General features: G+C 41.3%; 1 protein-coding gene across 3 annotated transcripts in view; it reads right to left on the minus strand.

Moving 5' to 3' along the window:
• Positions 1–13799, minus strand: part of BMPR2 (bone morphogenetic protein receptor type 2) — a 94192-nt gene that overhangs the window by 44458 nt on the left and 35935 nt on the right. For all 3 annotated transcript variants that reach the window (XM_030454747.1, XM_030454746.1, XM_030454745.1), the window contains exon 2: positions 80–253. In XM_030454747.1, coding sequence (XP_030310607.1) covers positions 80–253 — 174 coding nt within the window. The remainder of the gene's footprint in view (positions 1–79; positions 254–13799) is intronic.

Below are 13799 nucleotides of genomic sequence, written 5' to 3' on the forward strand. Positions count from 1 at the left end.
CTCTGCTCCTTTGTAGGAGCTGGCTAGAGCACAGAGGAGCAAAAGGAAAAGCAGGACAGCAGAGTGAGATGTTACAAACCTTGCTTCACAAGATGTATGTCTCCTTCTCGTGTTTTCTCCCAAAGCCCATAGCAGGTACTGCCTTTCATGCACAAAATGGTGCCATTCTCCTGGGAGATCCTGCTCTCACTGACTCCATGGTCCTGCTGATATGGGTCCTTAAAAGCACACAGCCGCTCCTCGCTCTGCGCAGCTTTGGACAAAGAAGGGAAAACATTTTTTGTCAGCCATTTTATGCATAAAATAGTCACTTTCATAAAAGGACTATAAAGGTCTTCTGGAAAGTTACATTCAAAACTCTCCTGAACTACACATATGTGTTCTTTAAACTGTACTCCAACAGTCAGAAATTTAAATTATGTCCATCCCAAAGTTACTTTCATAAAGAGGACAAAAACAACCTCAGCAGATGTTTCAAAATGAATGTGCAAATGTTCACAGGTGGAGAATAAAAATTTCATGGCATAGTGTGCATCATCTGCATCATCTGTCCTCAAGCACAAGTTACACAACTGTTAGCTGGTTTCTGCATTACTTAATTGTTTCCAGATCCTAAACCAAGATGATATTTTTCAGACTGCCACCCAACCCAGTGCCCACCTAGTTCAGAGGGGTTTTTTCACTCTCATCCCATTGCCCTTCCTCTTTTTTCCCTGCATTATCATAGAATCATAGAATTGGCTGGGTTGGAAGGGACCTCAGGGATCATCGAGTCCAACCCTTGAACCACCGTTGCGGTTGCTAGACCATGGCACTGAGTGCCACATCCAGGCTCTTTTGAAATATCTCCAGACACGGAGAATCCACTACTCCCCTGGGCAGCCCATTCCAATGGCTGATCACTCTCTCCGTAAAGAAATTCTTTCTAATATCTAACCTAAACCTCCCCTGGCACAACTTAAGACCCTGCCCTCTTGTCTTGTTGAAAGTCGTCTGGCAAAAGAGCCCAACCCCCCCCTGGCTCCAACCTCCTTTCAGGGAGTTGTAGAGAGTGATGAGGTCTCCCCTGAGCCTCCTCTTCTTTAGGCTGAACAGCCCCAGCTCCCTCAGCCTCTCCTCATAGGGTCTGTGCTCGAGTCCCTTCACAACGAGTCCCTTCCAATCCAACAGTTGCACTGATATTTACTGCTTTCTGCTCAGCAACCCATCAGTCTGGGCTACACAACTTTCCTGGTGACCACCCACAGAAGTACTACCAGCTGAGTAAAACCCATCACATCGACCAGCAGTTCTGGGAAACACTGCCCATAAACAGGGGCAACACTGCACGTGAAGTCTCCCTGTGTAATGTCCAGCAGGGACATGACAAGACATTAAAAAAGAGCACAAAAGTAAATAGCCAACAACCCCTTAAAAAAAAATAAATAGGGTTTTCTTTATTAAAACAAAGCCACCCACAAAAAGCATAGTATTTTGTACAAGAATATTTAACTAATTTGCTTCAAAGATTTAAGAGCTCAAGAAGCTGCTGTTTTACCGCTGTGGCCACTGCTTACTTGTTCATATCACCTCAACAAAACGACTCAACCATGCCAAGCTACATCTGTCATTTTCTCTTTAGGAAGAGGAAGCACCTTCAAACAATTAACTCTAGAAAGGCATCCAGTCCAAGCTAAATAACTCTTATATTTGTAGTGAATATGATATTCAGAATACTTTCATTTGTCCCACAAATGATGTTACAAAATGCATGAAAGGTTAAGTGTGCACTTACAGCACACTTAAGTGTTATTCAGTGGTAAAGCTCAGCAAACACCCAGTCACAGTAAGAATTTGCACTACGTATCTCAATAACCAGATTTCACCCCTCTCTTTCACTCCCATGAAAACACTGGTGGTGCAAAGGTGCAACGTGGATTTTTGGGAAAACAGATTTTGAACTTAACAAAATTCCAGCATACACGACTGTAAATTATTAAAGGTACTTTATACCTGTAAAATATCTCCTCACAAACCAAAGGACTCACAGATAACTGTCTCACTTACTATTCATTAAGGATTCAAAATTCTCTTATGCTGAGACAAAAACAAATAGGTGCACCATGCAGAAAGCAGCCTGCAAGGGCCTCCCAGTTTATTCTGTGGCAGCAGTCATTAAAACAGCACAATTTAGCTTCTTTTTCAGTGGTCAGGCAAGGCATGTACAGTCAGTGAAGCTAAATGACAGCTCAGTGGTGGCAAAACTCTCAGCTGAGGAGGCAGGAACTTCTTGAGCAGCTGTAATTCAATCCTTGGCAGCTCCAGACACTCTTAGAACCTGGGCAGAAGTCCATGCTCCTCACCCACCTCTCTGCACGCTGGCCAGCACACAGTCTACACCTGCCACCTGGAACCAGAGCTCTGAAGTGATAAATACATATACTCTATACTACAAAGCAGAGCCTTGGTCCTCAGGAACTCGGTCGCCTCAGTTTCCTATCTGACTCTTCTTCCAGGCTGAGCAGAGCTGTCTGGCTGGCTGAGGACAAAAAGGTCACAGCTGGTGGCTGAAGCAGTGGCTGCCACTGGCACGTCCTGGGTTGATGCTGAGGAACAGCTGAGTATGGCAGGAGTGAAGCATCTGTCCTTCTGAGCACTAGGACTACCCAGGCTGCAAGGCAGGAAGGGACAGGGCTCCACTGACAGAGAACTGCAGCACACAACTTTCTGAGAACTGAAAGGAGGAAGAATTCTCATGGAAAGGCAATTTTCAAGAGAGAACAGGACAGAATTACACAGCGTTGTCAAATAGAATGTATCTGCTCCTCAGGACACTGCAAAGGCTTTAAAATGAGTAGCATTTGATAGTTGAGTGGGAGTTGTGTCATCTGAGATGGTGGCTGCTTACTGAATGCTCAAACTGCTGCAAGATAAGCCCTTTCCTCATTTGCCTTTATTGTGAAAAATAAGTCTAAAAGAGCAGAACTGAGAAAGCAGCCACACAGATTTGGATTCCTTATCAAAAACCTGCTGTTTTTTAAAAAGTAATTCCTGTAAAGTTCACTTTCATAATAGCTCAAAAACTTTTAACTTCTGAACTAACAGGGAAAAAGTAACGTATTTGTTTGCTTGCTTTCTACTGAGAAATCCAGTCCAATGTATCATGTCTGTGCCCAGAGATACAAGCAACTTTGGCTGCCTACCTTTCTGGTCTCTGCACCTTTCTATAAATCTTAGGATCCAGGGGTTGAGAAGCAAGAACGTGCAGAAGATACTTTAAAAAAAGTTAACTATAGTGCTAGAAGCTGCTCTGCTACACACTACAGAAAATAGCTGCTGCTACCAAAGACTTTTTTGATTTTATAAAATATATTGCTTTCTAAAAATACCTGCAGAGGGGAGGAAGGGGCAAGCATGAGAAAGTGCAACACCCACTGCTGGCAACCCAAGTGTCTGCCAGTTTCCTAGCAAACTAATAAACTTGCCACAATTTACTGTCAGATGATCTCAGTGAGAAACTTCTCCAACAAAAAATAAAGTTTGCTCACCCAACAACTGGAGTTCTCATGCTGATTGCTGCACATTCTTATCTCCATGATGGCTCAGGCCCAGCACAAGCCCTGTGGGAGCAGCACTCAGCTGACCCCTGCCCCTTCCCTGATGGCACACAACATCTGGTGAACAGGGGACACATCTCAAAAACTACTTCATTTTTTCTCTATGGCCTCTGTAAAGGCCTCATTGTTGAAGCTGTAAAGCCGAAGAAACTTGGGTAGGGCACTCAGATGTCCAGAAACTGTCTTGCAGAACAACAGAAGTGAGGAGCCACTGCAATGTCCCAGCAGGATTTCAGCACATTCCTGCTCTGCCCATCTGGCAGAAGGGTTCCTCTTCCAGGCACTACAAATCACTGTTCTGTGACTTTTGTGGGACACAGGTCTCAAGGTACTTAACATGCAGCAATCAGACAGAAAAACAAAACTCCTCAGCTAGAGTACCTGCTATTTTTGTGTCTGAGGCATGGGCACTGGCAGGGTAAGACCAGAACTACTGGGTACTTCTGTCTTCAGTTTGAATAGATCCAAACACAAGGAGACACCTCTACGTTCAGACCTTTATGAAACAACAAGAGCAATTTAAACAAACAACATATGTATCCTATGAATACTGGGGCTCTTGAAGGGATCCAGACCCTTTGCTACCTGAGTCAGCACACTGCCAGGCAAAGCTCCTGCAGACAGATGTGCTCACCATACACTGAGGACCCATCACAGCTTCCACAGAACCAGCAGTGCTCCCTCAAGTTGGGAAAATAAAGAAGCCATTTACAGATGAAGCTATACAGTTTATCTGCCCAGACACGAAACGTCCCCCCCGCCAACAGAACAGAGACCCAGCACCAGAATAAGGGGCAGCACAGAGTTCACAGGATGTCTGCTGCAGGGCTGAAGTCATCTCCCAGACCTCTGCTCTCACCAACAGAAATCACCTTCTACCAAAATCTTTTTCAGGCCTTTTCAAGATACCTGCAGTAAAACCATCTGCAGGAAAATAATTAAGATCAATTTGAATTGGGGTTTCTCTAAAAGGAGAGATGTACACATTTAACTATTAAATCTAAAGCATTCCCCCAAAGATTAGAAATCTATTTAACAAAATGAGGAACTTCTTTTGTGTTTGGGTTTGGGGTAGGTGCCTGGCTCTTAAGAGTTCACTGTACTTGATGCAGTTATCTGATTAAATCAGTAGGTGATAACAGTGTGGATAACAGAAATACAGATATTATGGCTACAAAAAGGAGAAAGTCACCTATAAGGCTGCCTCTCCAAAACTGGAAAATATCTATTTATTCTTTTTTTCACAATATATATATCTAGGAAGGAAGAGAAGAACTTTTGGTTCTTTTACAGTCCTTATAAGGTAAATTTCATAGTAAATTCTATTTGTGCACCACACAAACTTCATTAAGGACAGACTATGAGAAAGATTTTGAAACAAACAAATGTTTACATTTCCACTGAAAAACTTGCTACCCTCGTAACAAACAGGCTGACATTGAAAAGGACAAACAATTAAAACCTGAACATCATGAAGGGTTTATAATGAAATGCCCATTCTCCATTCCTCTTCAATTTGCTTACCAGACAAACTATGTCAAGATAATTCACTAACAAAAAATTAACTCAAACTTTGTTCTGTCATCCAGTAGAGATCTCCAACAAAGACAAGAAAGGAAGGAAGGGACCTTTCCCAGAAGTTCTACCAAGGAAAAAAACCGTTGAGAGTGGGACAAGCTCTTCACTATTATAAACCAGAAAATCGGAATGGGCTGCCCAGGGAGGTGGTGGATTCTCTGTCCCTGGAGGTTTTTAAGCAGAGACTGAATGTGGCACTCAGTGCCTTGGGCTGGGAACCACAGGGGGAGTGGATCAAGGGTTGGACTTGATGGTCTCACAGGTCCTTTCCAACCTGGCTGATTCTGTGAAGTAACCAAAATGAGTTTTGTTGCTCTCCAGCCCATTTTACATCTATATTTATATAAAAGTAACCTTTACTGTGTGGTTTCAAAAATATGCTGAAAATGTGATAAGCATTACAAGTGAGTGTAGGTGCTTCAAGGAGTAACCCCAGAAACACGTTCCTAAGCATTCCTGCTTGGCTGCCATCACTGGGGTGTCTGATCACCAAGGGCACATTCACAGGCAGATCGTGAAACCTGATTGTCATATTCCAGAAGAGCTGGGAAACTGGAAGAATTGCACTACATTAAGTTACTTTCCTGAAATCATAAAGGAACTGGGAATTGCCTGTAGTTTCCCAGTCCATCCTGTGGCTCACTCTTACTGCCAGAGTGCTCTGGAGCACAGAGCTCACCCCCATGCCTCCACAAAGACTGCCAGGGCTTCAGCATTTTCCTTCTGGCATATGGCTCAGAATTTGATACTATGGCTATCTCAGTGTCTATCAGTTCTGCAATCTACCAAACCAAACTGGCAAAACAAGTCATTGTAGGAAAATGAAATAAATATATTGATGTTCTCAATGCTTGCTCTCTGCAACCACACTGGTGTTTTTAACTGCTCAGGAACAGAGAAGTGGCTCAGATGTTTGTGTGATGGATGTCTGCAGAGGTTCTCTACAAAACCATCCTGAACATGCCTGCTACTTGAATATTTGCCTTTGTTTCCCAGTAAAGATGTTTTTGGACAGCAAAGATAAAGAGAAAATGACAAGTGTATCTACTGTCTGTCAGAAATGTTGCATGCTGTGAATACTCAATTCACCCATACTGGGGTGAGCTTTAACTCTGCCACTGCTTTTAATATGCTAATTCTTTCGTGACCATTTTGTGTTCTAGGAAAACATAATTACTGAAAACAGTTACAACAGAAATAGCAAAAGTTACAGGAATCCAAGAGCAAATCCTTAGCACATGAGTCATGCTCTCATTAATAGCCTAGGAAGTGGGTTCCATTAGTACCGAATCGGGGCTTCCTGTCCTCACATCTATTCAGTGCAGAGCAGGGAATCTACACCCAGTGCCAAGGCAGGAGGAAAGGAAGGAAAAAGGACTCAGTTACTGAAATGCTACAGAGAATGTTTCTGCTCCCTGTCCTAACTGTCAAGATGAAATAAATAAATAACAGCATTTGCAGCTTCGTGATTAATGCCAGGCAGCACACGAACAGAGGCACCTGAGATAAGAGTCAGCAGACAAGAACAGACTGGTTGGCATCACAGACCACACACAGGTACCATGCTGGAAATCGTGTCCTGCTGCCTCCATGCCCACACAGGTGAAGATGGGGAAAAAAAAGACAAAAACAGAAAAAGATTCCTGAGTATTTGTTTACTTGCAATGGGATTTCTTTAAATATGCGACACCAAACACTCATCTGGGAACCTCATTAGGCTGCGATAGATTCTCTGAAGAGATAAAGGTTTTTTTCCTGTAACTTGTTTTTTGAATTAGTGAGATTTTCATCAGAAGGGCCATGGACACAAAACCTGTTTTCTTTCAGCCCTGTCAGCTCTATGAGGAGTTCTTCTGTTTACACAATATGGGGAAACATCATCAGCCTGCAGGCAGGGTTATGAGATAGCACATGTCCTCATCACACCAACTTTTAAAAGGAAAGTGATGAAAGCAGTGCACATCAGGAGGCTCCTTTACGTATGTCCTTTCAACCACCCAGAGCTGATCTGTGGTCTGATGTACAGAGAAACAGAATCTTCACGAAATCATCACTTAGCCAGCACTCCATTGGTTTTTTCATCTTTTTCTCAGAGGCTCTAACAACAAATATTTCAAATGTGCATATATTTATATGCAAATATATGACAAGCAGCCATCCACTGAAAGAAATCCTTCTCCCAGAGACAGGCCATCCTTAATACTACCTTAGAGCAGGAGGAAAAAGCTGTACTGCAGAGAACTGTTCATGTTACACAGTTACAGGTGTGGTCAAAAGCTTCCCTTCTCCTGCTAACAAAAGGAGAAGAAATGAGCAGCACAACCATTGGAGCTCCTCCCATATGTTACAGGACTTACTGTGTACCTCAAGAGATCCTGCAAAATGTATTTTGATAACAAGACCCTTACAGTTTATACTCAGTGTTAAAATCTGGAATAATCTGCTCACAGCACTGCATGCCCTTAATTTTCAGGGATTAAAGTTATTTTGGTTTTGTCTGCTTTTGCTGTGTAATATCACAGTCTCAAATGCTGACAATTAGAGCCAGGCTTTGGTTGAGAACCAATGCCAAAAAGGCACTGATAGCCCCTGAAAGTGATTCAGGGACTGCACATGCAGAGGACTAAATCCTTTATGTTCATTACAAGACCCTTTCCCATCAAAATAGCAGGGGATTAGAAAATTCAGGAGTCTTTTTTTTCGTGTACATAAAAGACTTCATTTTTTCCCTTCTCCTCCACCTAACCTTTAAGTGAGTAAGTGGTTTTAAAGCCTTTTTTCTCTTTCTTCCCTCTCTAGCAGAGTGCTGTCTGCTGATAAACACTACCAGCAGCAACTGAGACGCCAACCTTTTCCTGTTGTGCATTCCTCAGCATACGTGGGTATGTTGGGGTTTCAGCTCCACTCTGAGTACCAGTGCCCTGTTAGCACTGAATGACCCAAACACAACTCCACCACACAGCAGTGTGATCACACAGAGATTTATTGCTAGCAGCTGACAAATGAAGTAGTCCCAAAAAACTGCCAGACTTTATCCAAAAATGTGCTGCCCATAAACCGTGCCACTGCTTTATTTTCACAGCCATCTCAGTGTTTCTGAGGACAACCACACTGTGCAAACCTCATCCAAAACAGACATCATCACAGAATCACAATTTCATCCATCTAGGAAGAATACAAGAGAGCATGGCAAGAAAGCTAGCAACACCTGCACCTGGCATAAGATCTGGAGGGACAAAAGTCAAGAATTTCAAGCAAATTTGTCCCAATAGAGGTAATGCTGGTTCCTGGTTAACATTAAAAGGCTTAGGCATTTTTCAGCTGATATAGGAAGAGATTCAAGCTGAATCTGGAATGAGATCTGGAATCTATCATTGACTCAGCCAGGGTCCAAGAAGGACACACTAGAGGTAAAACACCTGAAATCTCAACCCAACAAGGTAACCTTTTGTTACCTCCAGTTTGTCCATAACAGGAGTTGCCCCCACCTTGCAAGATTTCCTCCAGAATATAAACACACAAACCAGAAAAAAATATCTGCTTCCCTCAGTGATTCAGCATTTTCCTCAATGTTGTTTTATAGCTGCATTCAGCTGGTCCCCAGTTAGAGCACCTGGCTCTAGTGTGCAAGTCTGTCTAGTTCAGCAGGTTTCTGCCTTCCCTCTTTCCCCTGTGCTAAATTACCATTGATTTTTTAACAAAACATAATTAAAACTAAATGTAACGAACAGGTACTGCAGGAAGGTTATCAGTCTGTCCAATATGAAATTTCTAAATACATCACCTGCTACCAATGAAAAACCCACTCTAGTATGTTAAAAAATAACAACATTATCTTAGTTCAACAAATATACAGGACTGATGACATTTTATCACACCATTTTTCACTTAAGGAACAGTTAAAGACTTTGAAGCAAGAGATCACAGCAATTTTTTGGGGGGGTTGTGTTGTCAAAACAGTAAAATGTCATGGCATTTTAGTATTCACTTTGTAAACTTGAAAATACTTATCTTTGCCATCAAACTTCAACATACAGCCAGTGTACAGCCAGTTCTAAAAGCTTCACATTCCACATTAAAGCAAAACCCACTCAACGTGTCCTATAAATGCAAGGGTCCAAGCCAACTCAAAAAGCCTTTGGAAGAAGCTATCAAGCTCAAATGCTGGAAAGCAGAAGTAAATCAGCATAAAACACACGATTAAACCATTCAATACCACAGAACTATCAAATCATGGAGTATGTCTAAAACTCACTTCAGGGAGAACCTCATCTAAACACACTGGTGGAGTCCAAAGCACAGAAATATTTACTCTCAACTGCAAATGCTTGGGTTTTGCATCAATCTTAGAGCTTCCACAACTTTAATAAAGGTAAAAAGATGGTTTCCCATGGGGGTTCATATGTTAGAAAGCATCTCTGTGGCTTCAGATCACTTTGTTTAGCTTGCTCCATCTTCTTGTCGCGAGAAGAAACAATGCTTATTCAACTTCAGGGGCAAACAGGAATTCCAGTCTTTACACAAAGCTGAATCAGCTCAGAAAGAATCTACTCAGGGACTCGTTTCGTTGGGCAAAAGAAAATTATATAATTTCTTTAAAAAGTATTTTGTAAGCCAGCTTTGATGTATATCTTCCACTTTATTTAAGTATTACTCAATCTGAAGCTAAAGGTCACTTATGTCCAGATCCCTGGAAAAAAAAAAAACACAGGGAAGGAAGTAGCTGGCTTTTCCTGACTCAGTGGGATTTGGACATCCAGCTTCTCTAGGTCTTCTAGAAAAATCCCAGCCAACATTTAATCTTCTAAAAGCATGAATATGTGTATTACAGGATTTAAACAAGCCTAGCAATCTTCCATTTTTTAAAAATACCATTCACTTCCTAAATGACTATGTCCCTATTCTAAGAAAAGTAGATATTTTCAACTGACTGTTTAGCAGTTATGTCAGAACAAAAATCATCACAGCCACATTCACACATAATCTTTCCCAGTGGCCTGTGCCTGTTTGCAGAGCTGAAGAAGCCCAAATCCTTTATCTTTGCCCTAGACTGGAGTTCAGGGACTTCCTTCTGGGTATGAGTGTCTGGCTTTTGTTTATCTGGGCTGTCAAAGTGAAGTATCTGCACCCAGTAACACAGGAAACTCTGCAGCAAAAGCAACGGCAAAGCCAACTAATGCTGTGCTGTTTCTCCTCCCAAATCAGATGTAACAAACTTTCCAGAGCAAAAACTGATTATTTCAGAGCCGACTTCAGATTCCCTCAAGACAAATTTTGTTCCTGGATATTCAAGTGATCAGTCTCACTTCTCCAACAAGCAGAGATGCCATTTCTCCTGCCAATCTTATTAAAGCATCCACTTGAAAACTTTTCAGCAGCTTCAGTCTGGAGGAAGACAGTCCCCATACAGCCTGTTGCTTACAGTATATAACAAAAATTCTCCCTGTAAACATTTTTAGGAAGCTTACACTACCGGCAATACACTGAAACATTTGTAAACATTTGTAAGCAGATATTATGTAGTCTGAAGCTCCAGAAAATGGAGCTCCAAAATTCTAACTGTATTCTGCTCTCAGTAATATGTAACACACTTTCAACTACTGAAGCAAAACCTGTTTGGCTCTGAAATCTTAAAACTAAAAAAAAAGGAATAAAGGCAAAAACTAGTGTATATACTGATACACTTTATTTTTTAGGTGTTAGGAAGAAATTCTTCCCTGTGAGGGTGCTGAGCCCCTGTCCCAGGTTTCCCAGAGAAGCTGTGGCTGCCCCATCCCTGGCAGTGTCTCAGCCCAGGCTGGATGGGGCTTGGAGCACCCTGGCTGTGGGAGGTGTCCCTGCCCATGCAGGGGGTTGGAGCTTTAAGGTCCATTCCAACCCAACCCATTCTGTAATTTATGTAGGTGTCAGGCCTCTCACATTTTCAGAATTCCTCAAAGCATACATGTTTAAGTTCCAAACTATCTCAAGCCTTTATCTGCAGGGCATTTAATGCTATGCCACCAAATACCCCAGAAGCCATGGTACTCTTGAGTCAAGAGCAGAGGCAGGAGGGGAGCTCCCCCAGCACCTGAACCCAGCCCAGGTGAAAGCCAGGTCATGCCAAGGACAGAGGATTATCAAGGGCTCCTCAGAGATTGTGGGCTGCTGCAGCAGCTTGGGACCTACTTCAAACACTCAGTGTTCTCCAACTGAGAGAAGGAATGTCAAGAACTGTGAGCTAAAGACATTCATGGGTGCTTGCTGGACTGGGCAAAGCCAGAAAATACTGACTTGCTTCTGCTAGACTTCAGAGTTATTGGCCCAGTGAACACAGGGCACTGTTCACCTCTTTCTTGGTGTTACAGTGCTTGAATTGTTAAGAAATTTCTTGGTGTTACAGTGCATGAACTGTTAAGAAATGTATGGACACAGCACTGAACTATTTAAAATCAATTAGTCCATTCCCTTTGCACATTTATTCTTTCCTGTTTAAATCTTTGTTGTACCAATAACAAGTTCACCAGCTAAGAAGGTGATACAAGATAACTTGTGCAAAGTTGGTATAGTCAGAAAAATCCCTGTCTAGTCAAGACAAGCCTTTCACTAACTTCTGGTTTCTAAGCTTATGCAGTTAAAAAGAGTATGGCTGGGAGATGCAGACAATTCCAGGTTACTGAACATGCTTTGGTTTCAAGGACTGGATTTCATGCACTGTACATCACACCAAAGAAACAAACTTCTGGAGAAAAAGAAAAAAAAATTAATTTTAAACAGTAGAAGATGTTTTTTAAAGATCTTTCTTGATGCTAATGACATGAAACAAGGAAAAGGGCACTCCCAAAACACAGACACACAGAAAAGACTGTAATCAACCTGCTAAACATTTAGCATTACACACCTGAGTATGGGAACTACATTTATGCTCAGAAGTCCATCTTAACTCCTCACCCTTCACATACACCCCAGGCAGCAGAAGCTAAAACATCCCACAGGACACAGCAGGTAGCTATGAGCACGTACTGTGTCAACCACTACTGAGAATGGTATCATCTCAGAACTGAATAAAGTAAATTTTTATCTTTAATTTGAACTAGAAACATTAGAAAGCAATATAACTCGCACTGAACATTTAAATAGCAGCTTTAAAGAAATTCAAGCCAGGCTTATTAATTCATGTCCTTACTTTCTACCAAACTGGCTGTTGTTTATGAAAATTAAATTATAACATGGGAAAACACTCATGTTTGCACATGCATTACAGAAGCATGTTTCTTTATCAAACGTACAGTGCTGTACAGAATCCGGGATGCTTTAAATAAGCCACACAGACATTCAAAGTAGGCTTCCTATTCTTTTAATAGATTTGTATAATGGAAATCTTATTTGCAAACTCTCTAAATAAGACATCCTGATCCGAGCCTGAATTACTTGAGATGGTGATAAGCCAGATAAAAACAATTTCTGGTGATTAAAATACAAATCCTTTCAACGTTAAATGAACTTCAGGCCTCTTTTTTTTTTCATAAACATCTCAAGAACAGACATGTTCTTTTTTTTTTTTTTCTTTTAACATAAATACAGCTATCAAAAAAAGGGAAAAACCCAGAAGCACGGTGAAAATACCCAACTCATAAGCTGAAGATGTCGAGTCTTAGGGCGAGATACAATTTATTCCACAATATTCACTAAACACGTTTACAGGATCAGACAGGTTTTCAGGATCTCTGAGACAAACTAATACTGCAATCAAAGGATTAGCAAACCAGCTGCCTGTGTGCCATTACACCTGATTATCATAGTCTGTAGACAGCGAGCTTCCTTGGAAAGAGCTTTCAGGAATACTCCATTGTTGCCAGGAAGGGTATGCCAGAACAATGTAATATTAACTCACTGCTTTCTTCATTATACATAAAAACCTGAGCTTAATGGAATAGAAGTTCCACGAGGTTTTAGGAAATCTCACATTATAAACTACATTTACAATAAAACCTGGCAAAATGAAGAAGCAGATTACAGAACAGTGTCATTCACTGCTAAGGATGCTGTGCAGTGAAGGTTTGACTTTTCACTCCTCTCCAAGTCTTAGTAAAAACAAAACTGATGCCAATATTCGTGTCTGACCAGATATTAGGATAAAGTCAAGAAAAGACAAAAGTTGAACAATTTGCAAGTTCCACATTTCTCTACAAAATGTTTGCAAAGAGCTTTTCAGTTCACATGTGGAAAATCAGCAAAATGTAAACTTTATAACCCTCAATAACAGAAGTTTATTTATTATTGGAAAGTACACTAATAGTTTGCTATGTCCAAACACTTTCCTCTTTAGGGCTGTGAGAAAGAATTATTGTTCTCACTAGAAACTGAACTGCTACTGAACAGGAAAGCAGCAGAACCCAGCATTTAACAAGATACTAAAGTGTTTGCAGCATTTAACAAAGATACTAAAGTGTTTGCAGATTTGCATACCCCCCCCCCAAAAAAAAAAAAAAAAGGAAACATCTTCACTTTGCTACTAACACTTGAGCATTGTGTTGTTTCAAGACTGTTATGAGTTGCACTGCTGGTAATGGGAGAGCATTTGCATCACTCCAACTTGATACTACTACTATACAGGAAATTCAAGATTTATTAACTATAAAGAAA

Source organism: Calypte anna, chromosome 7 (assembly GCF_003957555.1).
Source record: "Calypte anna isolate BGI_N300 chromosome 7, bCalAnn1_v1.p, whole genome shotgun sequence".
NCBI classification, from domain to species: domain Eukaryota; kingdom Metazoa; phylum Chordata; class Aves; order Apodiformes; family Trochilidae; genus Calypte; species Calypte anna.